Genomic DNA, 14,767 nt, shown 5'->3' on the forward strand with positions numbered 1-14,767 from the left:
CTTTTCCACTGCCTCTTGCCACAGATGTAGTCAATCTGATTCCTATGTGTTCCATCTGGTGAAGTCCATGTGTACAGCCTCCATTTGTGTTGTTGAAAAAAGGTATTTGCAATGAACAAGCTTAGTTTATCCATTATCATTAAGGTCAGTTCTAGTCTGAGGAGGCAGCTCTTTCCCAGTCATATTTTGAGTGCCTTCCAACCTAAGGGGCTTGCCTTTCTGCATTGTATCAGACAATGTTTCCAGACTATTCATAAAGTTGCCTAGTGATGTATCAGACAGTGTTTCTCTGCTATTCATAAAGCTTTTTTAGCCAATTCTTTGAGAAGTGGATGGTCTCTTCCTTCTTACTAGTCTGTCTCAGTCTGTATGCCATGTTGAAACATGTGCACCATGCCCTGCTGGCATTTGAAACACCGGTGGCACAGCCTCAAGCCTCATAGCAGCATGCAAGCCACCAACAGTACGACAAATTGACAGACAAGTTTGTCTCCCTTAGCTGTTCGAAACCTATCCGCCGCCCTCCCCTTACTTGGATTCCATGGCTCTGTCTCATCTCTGGCTCACCCCCGCCTCCCCTGCCTCTTTGGAGTGGGTGTGGGGCCTGTTAGCGCCCTCCCATTACCTGGATCCTGCGGCTCTGCTTTGGTGATTTATAAGAGCTCAATTGAACGGTAGATCTTTATCTATTGAAAATAATATTTCCTAGTTTGTTGACTTTGTTTATGGTGATTTTTTTTCTGTGCTAAATTTTTTAAGTTTTACGCAGTCATTATTTCTAGATTTTGCTTAGAAGGTTTTCCCCCACCAAGATTTTGATAAAATCTCCCATGTTTCATTTAAAAAATAGATTTATGTTTTGATCATTTTTTTTTTCAGTCTCCCTGTGTATAAGCAGTCTTTCTTTCTCCCATGATCGCTCTTTCCAAGGAGTGTATCTACCTCAGGTACATGTTCATCTCATATGCCTGTCCTTTGCTTGGATGGAAGCCACACATGTGGGTTCAATTCCAGAACTGACGGGCAGCTGGGGCCATAGTCTCAGTGGTTCCACCAGGCTCTATCGGACCAGCAAACCTGGTTCCCCCACTTTTTTTTTTCTCCAAATTATTTCGAGTTTTGTCTACATTGTTCTCCCTCTCTATCCAGGATCTCCTACATAGATCCCCTTCCAAGTGGTTGACATTGGTAGCCGGGCACCATTTAGTTCTTCTGGTCTCATAGTCGTATAGGCTGCGGATTGCCTGGTGTACCAGTCGCTAGGATAGACTGTATGCTTTGATCACTTTTAACTTATTATGATATAAAGCAATGCAGTAGTGATCTCATTTCAAGCAATCTCACTTATACCCATAGTTTTAACTAGTACTTAACAGTGCTTGTGTCTTACAAATCTATTCCTCCAGCCTAGCTCTTTGCCAATCCCTGGACCTGTATATTCAGTTTCCCTCCAACTACATGTCCCCAAAGTACCTTACATATCTGTATTTAAAACTGAATCACCCCTAATAAATGACTTACCTCCTGCATTCCTTATCTTGGTTGAAAGCAACTGAGACACTCAAGCTAAAATCAATACTTCTTTTCTCATTTCCTACATCTCATCTAGTCACCATGATATGTTTATTTATCTCCTGAATGTTTTAGGAAGCCGTCCTTTCCTCTCAACAATATAATAACCACTGCCACTACTTTAGGAGCTCTAGTAGCATAGGGCCTAAGGCACCTGACTGCTAACCAGAAGGTTGGTGTTTCAAACCCACCAGCCACTCCTTGGAAGGAAGGTTCGGCCATCTACTTCCATAGTGATACTTTCTTGGAAACCCAATGAGGGGTCGCTATGAGTCGGGTACGACTTGACAGCACATGACAACAACAGCCACTACTTTAGTTTAAATCCACATAATTTTTGCCTGGTCAGTAGTCTTTCTCCCTGATTTCTAAGATTTCAGTCTTTCCCCTACTTCTACCCCATCCCACAGCCCCAACTACATTCCCCGGGGTCATTACCTAAACTATAGGAGAAACTAACCCACTCCACAAATGCAGATCTAAATCATGCCACTCCTCCACAAAAAAAATCCTTCAAGCTCCCTGTTATCTGCTTCCATGTCATTTGTATAGATACTCTGTGGTCAAAAAGTCTGAAAAATATTCACATATTCTGATCCTAGCAATTCAGTACATATATTAGCATATTAAATGCTATGTAGCCCATAGTAAATAAAACCTGCTTCACCCTGCCTAAACTCACTTCAGAAGACAATAATTATTTTTCATAGTATACAATTATCAACAATCTGTGAAACAAACATTCCATGCAATACTGATATAGGAAATGCTAGGTCTAAGTTCACACTCTTTAGTATGCAATGACCTTCAAAATCTGGTCCCAGGTTATTACTTCCACACTTTCTTCAAATACACTCCAGAAATATACTATACCATTTCAAAATTTCCTGACTTTGCACATGTTATTCCTTTCACCTGAAATGGGCTTTGCTTCTAATCTGCCTGGTTAGTAGTTACTCAGTCTTTAAAATAACATGAAATGTAGCTATCTCTTTGAAGCCAATTACTCCTGACAGAGTTCATTATTCCTGCCATGTTCCCATATATACTTTTACTATTATTTGTTTGGTTTATAATCATCTTTTTATGTTTTGTTTTCCCACCATTACAGCTGTTAAAAAATGGGTATAGTACCTGACTAAGGGTAAGGCAAGCACTCATGTATTTGAATTAAACTGCACGTCTTTTGTTAGCCATTCCCACAGGACCTGACATTCATTCTTGTTAAATTTATTTTTTTGTATTTATATTTGGCTCCATATTTTTTTCTGTCCTGTTCAAAATTTTTAGATGCTAATTTTATTATTTAAAATAATAATATTTTATTATTATTTATATTAGGACTCCTTTTACTAGCAAGCCAACAGTGTTCTCAGCTAACTCATTAATGACAATGTTTCATTAATGTTGTGCTAAGATTAGTGCTTGTAACATGGGTGGCATACAGTAAATATTTGCTGATACAAGGTGACGATGAGAGACTGAATGAAGTATTTCACCTGAGATCTGTCTTCTACCTGTCAATCAGATTAACTAGTCCCCGTTGTTCAACTGTCAATTAGTTTCGAATGATGCATTTATAACCTAGTATAAATTTCTGCATCATTTACACAAAGATATCATAAACTCCAAAGAGGGACTCTAGATACACTCCATCAACAGCAATCCTCCCTCTTTTACCACACATCTAGTGACTGTTTCAAAATAACAGAAAACAAGTTTACTATGACATGACTTAGTTTTAGTGAGCCCCTTCTGCCTCTTGCTCCCACCCTGTCCTTTCTAAAATACTTATAAACCACTCTTTATATAAGCTTTTTCAGAATCTCACTAAGGATCACTGTCAAGTCCAGTGGGTTATACCTTTCTGAACATTACTTTCTTATTCCTTCAAAAGAACTTTCTCTGTCCCTTGTATAACAGACTTCATGATTTGTAAAACACTGTCAAAACGGTTCAGAAATCTTATCATGAAGTTCCTGTCACTATCCAAGATGGATTTTTGTCCAAACCAGAAGATATGAATTTAATGCAGTTAAAGATTCTCTTATATTTCCCTTTTCATTTTATCTTTTAGTTCACTATTTTCTGGCTTTGTTCTGTTTTTCTAATATTATATTAAGATTGATAAATTGAAGCTTTACGAAGACAGGGAGTTTGTTTACTATCATGTCTCAAGTGCTAAGATCAGTGCTTGTAACATAAGTGGCACACAGTAAATATATGCTGAATGAATCAGTGAAGATGGAAAACAGGAATGGAATTTTACCAGGTACCTTAAATATTAGATTATGCTTTCGTTCCACTGAGTACCCTAGAAAAACGCCTTTAGCATTTTTTGCTTCAGCCTATTCTAAGTCTTTCCAGAAAATATATTTTTACACATCATTCTTTCATTTCATCCTTGGTTATATCATGTCCTCCTTTCTATCTTTCATACCTGTACTTAAATGTGTGACCTTACCAGACAGCTCCCAGTGTGCCCTCTTCAGTGTTTTTAGGTTCCTTTCCCTTTGGTTCATAAACAGCATCACTGATTGGCAGAAATTGGTTTTGAGGGCCTCCTAACATGCTGACGTTTTTCCTTTGGTGTTTCAGACCCAGACATTACCCTGAACCCCTTGGAGTGCACCTTCCCAAAATTCTGCATACACTTCTATGAGTGGCATTATTGTTTCCATGGCTCACATCAGTTGACTGGAAGATTACATGGTTGCTTTCCCTTATGGTTCCTAATACTTTGCTAATGGTTGCTTGGTGAAGGGAACCAAGCCCTGAGTTCTCTTTTGGAAAGTGAGAAAGTTCACTGGGTCAATAAGGGAAGGAAAAAATTTCACAGCGTATTGATTAAAAAAAAAAAAATTCCAGAAGTTATATGAATAGTTGAAGCTCTACTTTGCAACCATCTTGCCTCTGGTCTGGTTTGGTAATCTGACCTCTCCAAGCTTACTAAAATCCAATTTTAATGAAATCTTATATTTTATCTAATTAGGTATATATAAATAGCTAGTAGATTTGAGACATAATTATTTTACCTGCATCCATTAATGCTAAACTTCCTCCACATGCAGATGCCATAGAAGATGACCCTACAAGAAAGAAATACTAGTTTTAAAAGACTGATTTTTTCTAAATGCAAAAGATTCTAAATATTGGCTATTTAATATTCTTTCTTTCCTTCTTTATAAAAATACTTACAACCTAAACCACTAACTATAGACCTGTGCTGTCCAATGCATTTGGCTACTTACATCTAATTTGGAAAAAAATAAAAAATCCAGTTCCTCTATTGCACTAGCACAGAACATTTCCAACATCATAGAAAGTTCTATTAGTTCTATTAAACACCACTGTGCTAGAAGTTTTGATTCTAAGAAACCTCCTTAAAGGACTAACATACATCTTTTGTTACCTTAATTAGATAAAAGTTAAAGAACAGGGCTCTGATTCTCTCACTGGGCTATAAGCACATTAGCCTAGTCATATGCAATTGAGAATATGAAAGTCTTTAGTCATATGTGATTGAGAATATAAAAGTCTTTAGTTTAAATTCTGAGCTTTCCTTGGTGTTTCTTCCTCAAAATCTATGACCATGTGATCTTTCCATGTCTGTTGCTGCTGTTGTTGTTAGATGTCATCGAGTCATCTCCAACTCATAGTGACCCTATGTACAACAGAACGAAAACACTGCACGGTCCTGTACCAGCCCCACAATCCTTGCTATGCCTGAGCCCATTGTTGCCACCACTGTGTCATCTATCTCGTTGAGGGCTTTCCTTTTTTGTTGACCCTCCACTTTACCAAGCATGATATCCTTCTCTAGGGAATGGTCCCTTCTTACAACACGACCAAAGTAGGTGAGATGAAGTCTGGCCATTCTTGCTTCCAAGTAGCATTCTGGCTGTACTTCATCCAGGACAGATTTGTTAGTTCTTTTAGCAGTACATGGTACTTTCAGGATTCTTCACCAGCACAACTCAAAAGCATCGACTCTTCTTCGGTCTTCCTTATTCATTGTCCAGCTCCTGCATGCATATGAGGTGACTGAAAATACCATGGCTTGTGTCAGGTGCACCTTAGTCTTTAAGGAGTTATCTCTGTTCTTCAGCACTTGGAAGAGTCTTTTGCAGCAGATTTGCCCAATGCAATACATCTTCTGATGTCCTGATTGCTGCTTCTATTGGTGTTGATTGTAGAACCAAGTAATACAAAGTTTTGACAACTTCAGTCTTTTCTCCATTTATTGTGATGCTGCTTATTGGTCCAGTTGTGAAGATTTTTCTTTATATTGGGGTGTAATCCATAATGCAGACTGTAGTCTTCAATCTTCACCAACAAGTGCTTCAAGTCGTCCTCACTTTAAGCAAGCAAAGTTGTGTCGTATGTGTATCACAGGCTGTTAATGAGTCTTCCTCCAATCCTGATGCCATACTCTTCTTCATATAGTCCAGCTTCTCAGATTATTTGCTCAGTATATAGACTAAATAAGTATGGTGAAAGGACACAACCTTGACGCACTCCTTTCCTGATTTTAAACCATGCAGTGTCCCTTTGTTCTGTTTGAACGACAGCCTCCTGGTCTATGTACAGTTTCCTCATGAGTACAATTAAGTGTTCTGGAATTCCCATTCTTCTCAATGTTATTCATAATTTGTTATGATCCACAGAATTGAATGTTCTTGCACAGTCAACATCAAAACACAAGTAAACATCTTTCTGGTGTTCTTTGCTTACAGCCAAGATACATCTGACATCAGCAACTATATCCCTCATTCTACATCCTCTTCCGTGCCTGCTAGTATTTTGATAATAACTTTGTGCCCTTCTTACCTTCAATGACTGTATTTTGTCTTGATTCATGGATTGATTTTTGAGTTAAATGAGATTTTGTAGTCCAGCCTCTGCCTTTAATATCTAATTATTCACTCGTGATATGACAGGTACCTCCCTACAGACTACTCTATTTTGGCCCTTTCTCTCACTGAGACAGCCTTGCTCTGTGGTTTGTTTCTAAAAACAAACAACCAAAATCATATTGTATTAGTGATACATGAAGAGAAATAACTGTTTTATACTGCTTTCAAAACAACTCCTTAACTAAGAAGATTCAGGTAGATACATGATTAATCAAGACAGTTTTTCTTAAAATATATTTGGGCCCTGTAAGAATAAACATAATGTAACATTACTTTTGAAAAGTTAAGATGACAAAAAATCTGGTAATTTCTATGAGGGAAAAAAAAATTTCAATACCATTTGATTCTAGGACTTCAGATGTGACTCTTATGGTGAAAGGAAAATCTCTGGGGATAACAGGAGACAATGCTTTCTCAGCAAGAGCACCTAAATTAAAATAGAAAACAATAAGCAAAAAATGTACTCATTCTCTATAAGAACACCATGTCAAGTTTACAGATTTGAACTCACCATGCCCAAGTTCTCTTCTATTTACACCAGTAACTTTGCCAATTTCGTTAGTTGCGAAAGGAGGAAACTTAAAAAATAAAAATAAAAAAAAATAACTGAGATGGAAAGATGTCCGTGACATCCTAACAAAAGAATGAAACAAGTTAGTATAATCTCAGGTTTGCTAAAAAATTATATACACTAACATATATAGAAAATGTCTGGGTATCTAAACTACACACCAAATTGGTTAATAGTAGCTATCTGTAGTGCGCCTGCGATGCAGCAGGTGGAAAGTGAACAATTATAGAAAAAATTTCCATAATGTTTTCAGTATTAATAAAATTTTAGGCTTTTTGAAAACAAACAAAACATATTTTTAAAAATGCATACTGAGGAAACATAGATCTTTTCCATAGGGCATATATTTTCAGTTTTTAACAACAGAATTATTTAATGTAGAAAAAAAAATATATTTTAGCCATAGTTTGCAAATGGTTTTATGTAACCAATATGTTACATTAAGGAAATATGATTTAGTTGTAATCATTTAAAAATTGGCAGACGGGCAAGCTGAACAGGTATAGGTAGGCAAATGAGACAATACCCATGACCATATATAGACTTGGCAGAGGACATGTCTATATATGTATTTTTATGTGCTATAATATACATCCATGTGTACAGTAGAGCAATTGGGGGCAAAGTTATGAAAACTTGTTAAAGAAAAAAAAAATTAGAAGATTTCACATAAAAATCTGGTATTCTAGTTTCTTTTAACAAAATAACACAAAAAGAAAAATGGAACATGAATCTGGTCAAGACTCAGGATCCAGCAGCAAATTTGCAGGAATTGACAGAGGACAGAGGAATGTGTTGAACTATATATGAGTGTGCACACAGCAACATCCAGACTGTGGGGAACACTAGAGGTCACATGGCTCTGTGGCTTCAACAGAAAAGAACTAAAATAGACTTCAAAAAATATTAAAATTTAAAAAATGGACAAGATTACAGTATCTAGGAATGTACACTAAAAGTGCAAGGAAGTGATTACTGTAAAACTTAATAGTTACAATGTTAATGGTAGAATTTACATAGTAGGCATATGGGTATTCACTGTAAATTCCTTTCAACTTTGCTTTTTCATAATAAAATATTGGAAAAAATTCACCTTACCTCATAGTGCAGCATGAAATTTTTATCTTTTATTCCACTACAAATGAAAAGCATAATATTAAACACATCATATAGATGCAAAGAAATTTATTTCAATAAACAAAAAACTCTCAAGGGAATTTAAAAACACAATTGGAGAATTGGTTTGAAAGAAAAATCAAGAGTATCAGAAAGGTGAATACCAGATATATTATTCTTCTGGAGTTTATGAATGAATTCTACACTGATTTAGATAAATAATTTTCCTTCAAATGCACTTAAATATCTAGATTTAAGTATCAAGACAGTAGACATTTTTAAGCATTAATAGCTACTGAGAGAATCTTAAATTTTGTACTCCATTAGTGAAATCTCACAGTAACGATCTGTCTTCCCATCAACACGTGAAGTAAAGACCAGTAACCGAAATGATATGGCTGAGAGTAATCAGAAGATCTGATAGGCAAACATCTTTTTAGGATTTGAAAAGAGAACAGCTGTGAATCTATCTAGAACAATGGTGAAAAATAAGGATGAGAAAAACATTAGAAAATAATAAGGATGAAGACTTAGAAAAGTCCTGAGCCAAGGCAGAATCTGCATAACCATAAACAGCAGACCTAGGAAAAGAAATCTAAACACCAAACTCTATCAGAAGATTAAAGCACTCATAGATGCCTTTGGGGCTGGAGAGGCAGGTAAAGATCATGTGATCCAGTACCTGAATTTTACAAGAAAAGGACATTGTGGCTGAATGACACGAGCCCCTCACTTACGTGGTTAAAGACAGACCTAACACTAGATGACAGAAGTGCCCTGGCCAAAGCCAGTGCTCAAGAATATTACTTATTATTTATTTATTGTTACCTTCCCTAGAAGAGAAAGAAGACAAAGTGAAGAGAGCATAGCAACCAAATTTTAGCCCAGAATTGTACATAAAATACAGATAAAGTATAAGAGCTTCCAAAAGGATTATGATTTGGATGAGAATTTCAGCCTTATATATACACAGCTGTTGTCAATTTTATCATATACAGGAAAGAAAAAAAAAAAAAAGTGATATTATCCTGAAGGAGCCCTGGTGGCACAGTGGTTAAGGGCTTGGCTGTTAACTGAAAGGTCAGTGGTTCAAACGCACCAGCTGCTCCATGAGAGAAAGATGTGGCAGTCTGCTTCCATAAAGATTATAGCCTAGGAAACCCTACAGAGTAACCCTATTCTATGCTATAGGGTTGCTATGAGTCAGAATGGATTTGATGGTAATAAGTTTTATCCTAAAGAGATTGGAGATTATCCCATGAGATAGGTAGTAGAAAAAGGGAGGCAAAGTCCTCTGGTTTTCTGAGGCCTTAAACCATGGAAAGGAAAGCAGCCCTGTAAGACACCAAGGCAGAGAATAACTATGGTTATGAGTCCTAGGACTCTGATGCAGTAATGTGGTTAAGACTGCAATACAGATTCTTATCATTTTTAGGAACAGGGAAGAAGAGCCAAGTATTCTAGAATACTAAAATCAAATGTGGTGTGTATTAGACAAGGTTTTTAAAATTTTTAACAGCTTCCAGATTCTTATCGGCAGCTGGGACTCTTGACATGATTTATTTACTCTTTTAATAGAGTAATAGAGAAATCCATCCCTTCATTATTCAGGAAATCCATCCTGAGGAATCATTCTAGAGCTAGAGAATAAACTAAATGTATCCACATTAAAGAATTAAATGATCTACCAGTATATATGTCCACGAACCAATGAGCTAGAAGACAACATAGAACAAAAAAAAATTCTTGAACATCACTTAAAATCAGGGCTTCACACTGGTTCTTCCCATTTAACGAAAGAACATAAGAACAGACCCAAATTTGTAAAATGTAGGTGTACTGGAACGATAACTGGAATGGGAGAAATTACAGGTTGATTTCCTGATAGCAATCTGATCTTTCTCTTAGAAAATGAGAGTAGGTGTGCACAGCATAGCAACCAAATCTCCTGACTGTCAGAGGTGGAAACAGCAGCGCCCAGCTCAAAGATGGAGGCCAACTGCTCAAAGATGGCAGCCACCATGCTGCTTTGAATGTGTGTCACTCTCCATAGTCCTCGAAATGATACAATCTATCACATTAGCCTTCTGAAAGTGTTCACTAAAAGCCTCTTCTGAGTCTCCCATTCCAGGGCTTTGGCCTATAATTTTTATTTTCCTTACAGTCTGATGTACCCACATTTTTACAAATTTGGGTCTGTTCTGATTCTGCGGCATTCCACAACTGAACCACTTCAAACTAATTCTAAGCCCTGCTTAAAATCACTATTATGTAAACAGAAAAATGAAGTGGAGAAATATAGGCTAAAAAGTAACCATGAGTAATAATGTAGTACATCAATTTAAATGTTATGCTACAATGTCATAATCTAAAAATATAAACTTACTTTACAGCTGTTATAATTCTATCGGATTTAATACTGGATTCTAATGAATCAAACGTAACAGTACAAAGCACCTAAAAAAGAAAGGGAAAAAAGTTCTCAGGCTTTAATACAACAAAGATGAAAATTAAAAGTATTTGAAAAACGTAATTAGCTCTTAAGTAGGAGATAAGCACCCTCTATACAAAGCTTACCAATATATTTAATAAACATGTATTCACTCTATAAATATTCTTATTATGTGTACTTCTCAATAATCAAAGGCTCAACATCAGACCAATTATGTAGCACAGCACTGTGCCAGAAATGCTGGGGGATGAGGGCAAATAAATGAGATATGATCACTGCCTCAAGGAACACACTCAGCGTTAAAGTAATTAGAATGCTCAGATAATCAGAGAAGTTTTAGAGTATCTTAAGGAATTCATTGTGTAAATTAAGGTACATTTACTATAACCTGAAAGCAACTTGTAATTTGCTTGTGAGTCTGAAGAAATGCTGTGATTGCAACTATATATAACAATGTAACTATGTTATATTCACAGTTGTATCCTTATTTTATGAATTTCCCAGAATAATGACCATCAGTAGTACATATACACTCAATAAATATTTGTGAAGTAAATGAATGAGTAAACATATATGTACCTAACAATACAGACTCAAAATTACAAAGTTGTAACTGACAAGATACAGAAAATTAGAGCAATCAACTGTAGTTTGAGATATCAGTGCATTTCTCATAGAAATCGATAGATCAAGAAGACAATATTAAATCAAAATATAGGAAATCTGAGTAAGAATATATTCAACTTATAAATATATACTGAACTTTAACCAAAATTATATACATTCTTTTCTAGTCTAAATAGAAGGAATATTTATAAAAACTGACCATAAAGGAAGCTTCAGTAATGCAAAGGTTCCATATCATATAGACTATGTTCTCTGACCACAGTGCAAATGAATTAGAAACAAATAATACTAAAAAAAAATCCCTTATGATTTGGACAATAAGCTTCAATGGCTAGTAACATCAAAAGAAAGGGGGGAGGCCTGGAAAACAGGCACTAGCTAGCTGCCTGATTGATGTAAACACCATGATCTATGATGTAATCTTGCAACAAAATTGAATTCCAAAGATCAAGACTCTAAATCTGACTACCAGTTTAGTAGAAATATAGGGGGGGAATCAAGTCATATGTTAAATAGTAGCATAAAGATGCAACCAGCAAAATCCAGTACATGCAAAACCTTTCAAGACAAGTAATCTGGTTTCTTTAACAAACTATGAGGGAAGAGTAATAGAGATGACAAGCAATGCAATACATACATTAAAAGACTTAAGACATTTATCAATCAATTGCAATATATGAATCTTATTTGACCTAATTCAAACAAATCACATGTTGAAACAAGTAGTGAACTTTTGGTAAATAGGACAGTGATACTTGAGGATATTAGGAAATGATTATTAGTTTAGGTATGTTAATGATGTAATGTTTAAAATTGTTTAACCGCCAATATATTATAGATAAGCTGAAATGATGCCTCAAGATTTGCTTCAAAATAAGATTTGCCATGAGTTCATAGTTGCTAAATTTGGGTAACAGGCACAAGGGTGTTCATTATGTATTTCTTTCTACTTTTGAATATTTGTAACTTCACACAACAGTTTATTTCAAACCCTGTATGTCTAAAACAGAGCTTCTCAACCTTGATACTATTAACATTTAGGGCTAGATAATTCTTTGATATGAAGAACTGTCCTATGTTTTTCAGAATATTTAGATGCCAGTAGATGTGACAGCCAAAAATGTCTCCAGACACTAACAAATGTTCCCTAGTCTAGAAACTAAATTAAAACTACCAAATAATAACTTGAATTAAAGAGGAAATAAAAGGGAGAACTGAAAAATAGTTTGAATTGACTGATAATAACAATCTTTCATATCAAAATTTATGGGAAACACTTAAAACAGTACTCAAAAGGAAACATGAATTTAAATAAAATTATTAGAAGATTAGAAAAAAGTTGAAAATGAATGAGTTAATAATGTTCAACTCAAGAAGTTAAAGAAGATTTGGTTTCCTTGGTCTAGAGGTTTAAGGTTATGGTTTCATGAGACATCCCAGTTAATCAGTGGGATATTTTGTTTAGTGCATATTGTACGTCCTAGTTAGTTGCATAGGGTCTCAAAAGCTTGCCAGCAGCCATCCCAAATACAATAATTGGTCTCTATTTGCCTGGAGCAACAGAGGAAGAAGGAGAATCAGGAATGTGAGGAAGAAATGGGATGTGTGGCAAATGCCTCTATGAACAAGTCCTTTCTCATTATACCAGAACTGGATGGTACCTGGCTACTCTTACTGTTTTGATCAAAGATTCTATGGAAGAATCTTGATCCAAAGGGAAAAAATGCAGAAATGAATTTCAAATTTCTATGGAATCCAGTCTTTCTGGAGCCATGGAGGATGACTGAACCCCAACACTATTGCCGTGAGATAATCTTTAAACCTTAAATCAAAAATATCCTCTGAGTCTTCTTAAAAATCAAACAGTCATTTAGCTTAACTAGTAAAGAATGTGCAACTTGAGCATTGTGCTCTTTTAAGAGCTATCTATAAGGGATCAAAATAGAGCTCTGGTGGCGTAGTGCCTAAGGCATCAGACTACTAACCAGAAGGCTGGAGGTTCAAACCCACAAGCTACTCCTCAGAAGGAAGACTGGGCAATCTACTTTTATAGAGATACTGCCTCGGAAATCCAAAGAGGGGTCACTAAAAGTCAAATTCGACTTGAGGGCAGTGAATTTTTTGTTGTTGTTGTTGCTCTATGGGATCAAATTGACAATACCAGAGTGAAAGCTTAGATAATAAACTATGGGGACAGTGAGTTTATGTTGAGGAAGGAACAATTAGGAAAAGGAAGGTAGAATAGTTGTACAACTTATAGAATGTAATCACTGTCATTAAATTATACATGTAGAAATTATTGAATTGGTGTATTTTCTGCTTATGTATGTTCTCTACAACAACAAGAAAAAACAAATTATTTTTAAAAAAAGCTAAAGAAGAAAATAAAGTTCTAAAAAATACTCAACAAACTCAAAGAGAAGGCAGAAAGGAAGAACAGAGAAAAATTAGGGACAAAACTAAAACAAATAATAAAATTCAATCATATCATTAACTAAAGTACACATTAATGGACTTTATTATTCTAGTTAAAAGGCAGAGACTGTCAGCCTAAGACTTGACTGCTAACCAAAAGGCTGGCGGTTCAAACCCACCAGCCACTCCCTGGAAGGAAGGTTGGGCAATCTACTTCCGTAGTGATACTGCCTCGGAAACCCAAGGAGGGGTCGCTATGAGTCGGGTCCAACTCGATGGCACATAACAACAACAACATACAGAACATTGCAATGGAGATACTTACATGAGATAGCCTATATTCATTGTAAAGACTGATTTAAATTGGAAAAATATCCTCTTTCTCAAATTCATAAATTCAGTACAATTCCAATCTAAATCCTAAAAGGATTTTTGACTCTTGATTTAAGTCTTAAATTTATAAGAAGAAACAAATATTCATGCATAGCTAAAGCAATTTTGGGAGGAAAAGGGAGAAGATGGATTTGACTTTTCTGGTATTAAGACATACCCCAAAACCACAAAAATTTAATTAGTTTCATATTTGCTCAGGAAACTCAGAATGATGGAAGAGAACAGAGTTCAGCAATGTATTTATAAACTTTTAATATGATAGTAATATCACAAATCAATGGTAAAACAAAATGGATTATTACCAAATATTATAAACTTGGCTCACTTATGGAGGTTTTCACCTCATACTATATATAGGAATAAACTCAAAGACAGATGAGCGATTTAAATTTTATAGCTAAACCTATAAAGCTATAGAAGGGAACAGTAGGTCCATAATGTAATGTTTTTAAAGTAGGAAGGATTTCTTAAATATGACTCTGAAAGCACAAACCAAAAAAAGTGAAAAAGGGTAAGAATGACCACTAAACTAAAGATTTCAGGTGCACTCTAGACATATCATAGGCTATCACAGATAAAGCTAAGCGACGAATTAACAGAAGGGAAAAATATATACAAAGCCTGGTTTGTTTCTAAAAATGGGTTAATATTTAAAACATGTAAGAAATTACTATAAAATAGCAGAACAAACACTGTAAGCAATAT

General features: G+C 35.5%; 1 protein-coding gene across 1 annotated transcript in view; it reads right to left on the reverse strand.

The window, feature by feature from the left end:
- Positions 1–14,767, reverse strand: part of PNPT1 (polyribonucleotide nucleotidyltransferase 1) — a 98,501-nt gene that overhangs the window by 42,844 nt on the left and 40,890 nt on the right. Inside the window, exons 14-18 of the mRNA XM_007938041.1 lie at positions 10,562–10,632; positions 8,158–8,194; positions 7,000–7,066; positions 6,826–6,915; positions 4,608–4,661 (exon numbers count right to left, since the gene is read on the reverse strand). Coding sequence (XP_007936232.1) covers positions 4,608–4,661; positions 6,826–6,915; positions 7,000–7,066; positions 8,158–8,194; positions 10,562–10,632 — 319 coding nt within the window. The remainder of the gene's footprint in view (positions 1–4,607; positions 4,662–6,825; positions 6,916–6,999; positions 7,067–8,157; positions 8,195–10,561; positions 10,633–14,767) is intronic.

The sequence above is a fragment of the Orycteropus afer genome, unplaced genomic scaffold (assembly GCF_000298275.1).
Source record: "Orycteropus afer afer isolate SDZICR_OR568_19922 unplaced genomic scaffold, OryAfe1.0 scaffold00046, whole genome shotgun sequence".
NCBI classification, from domain to species: Eukaryota; Metazoa; Chordata; class Mammalia; order Tubulidentata; family Orycteropodidae; genus Orycteropus; species Orycteropus afer.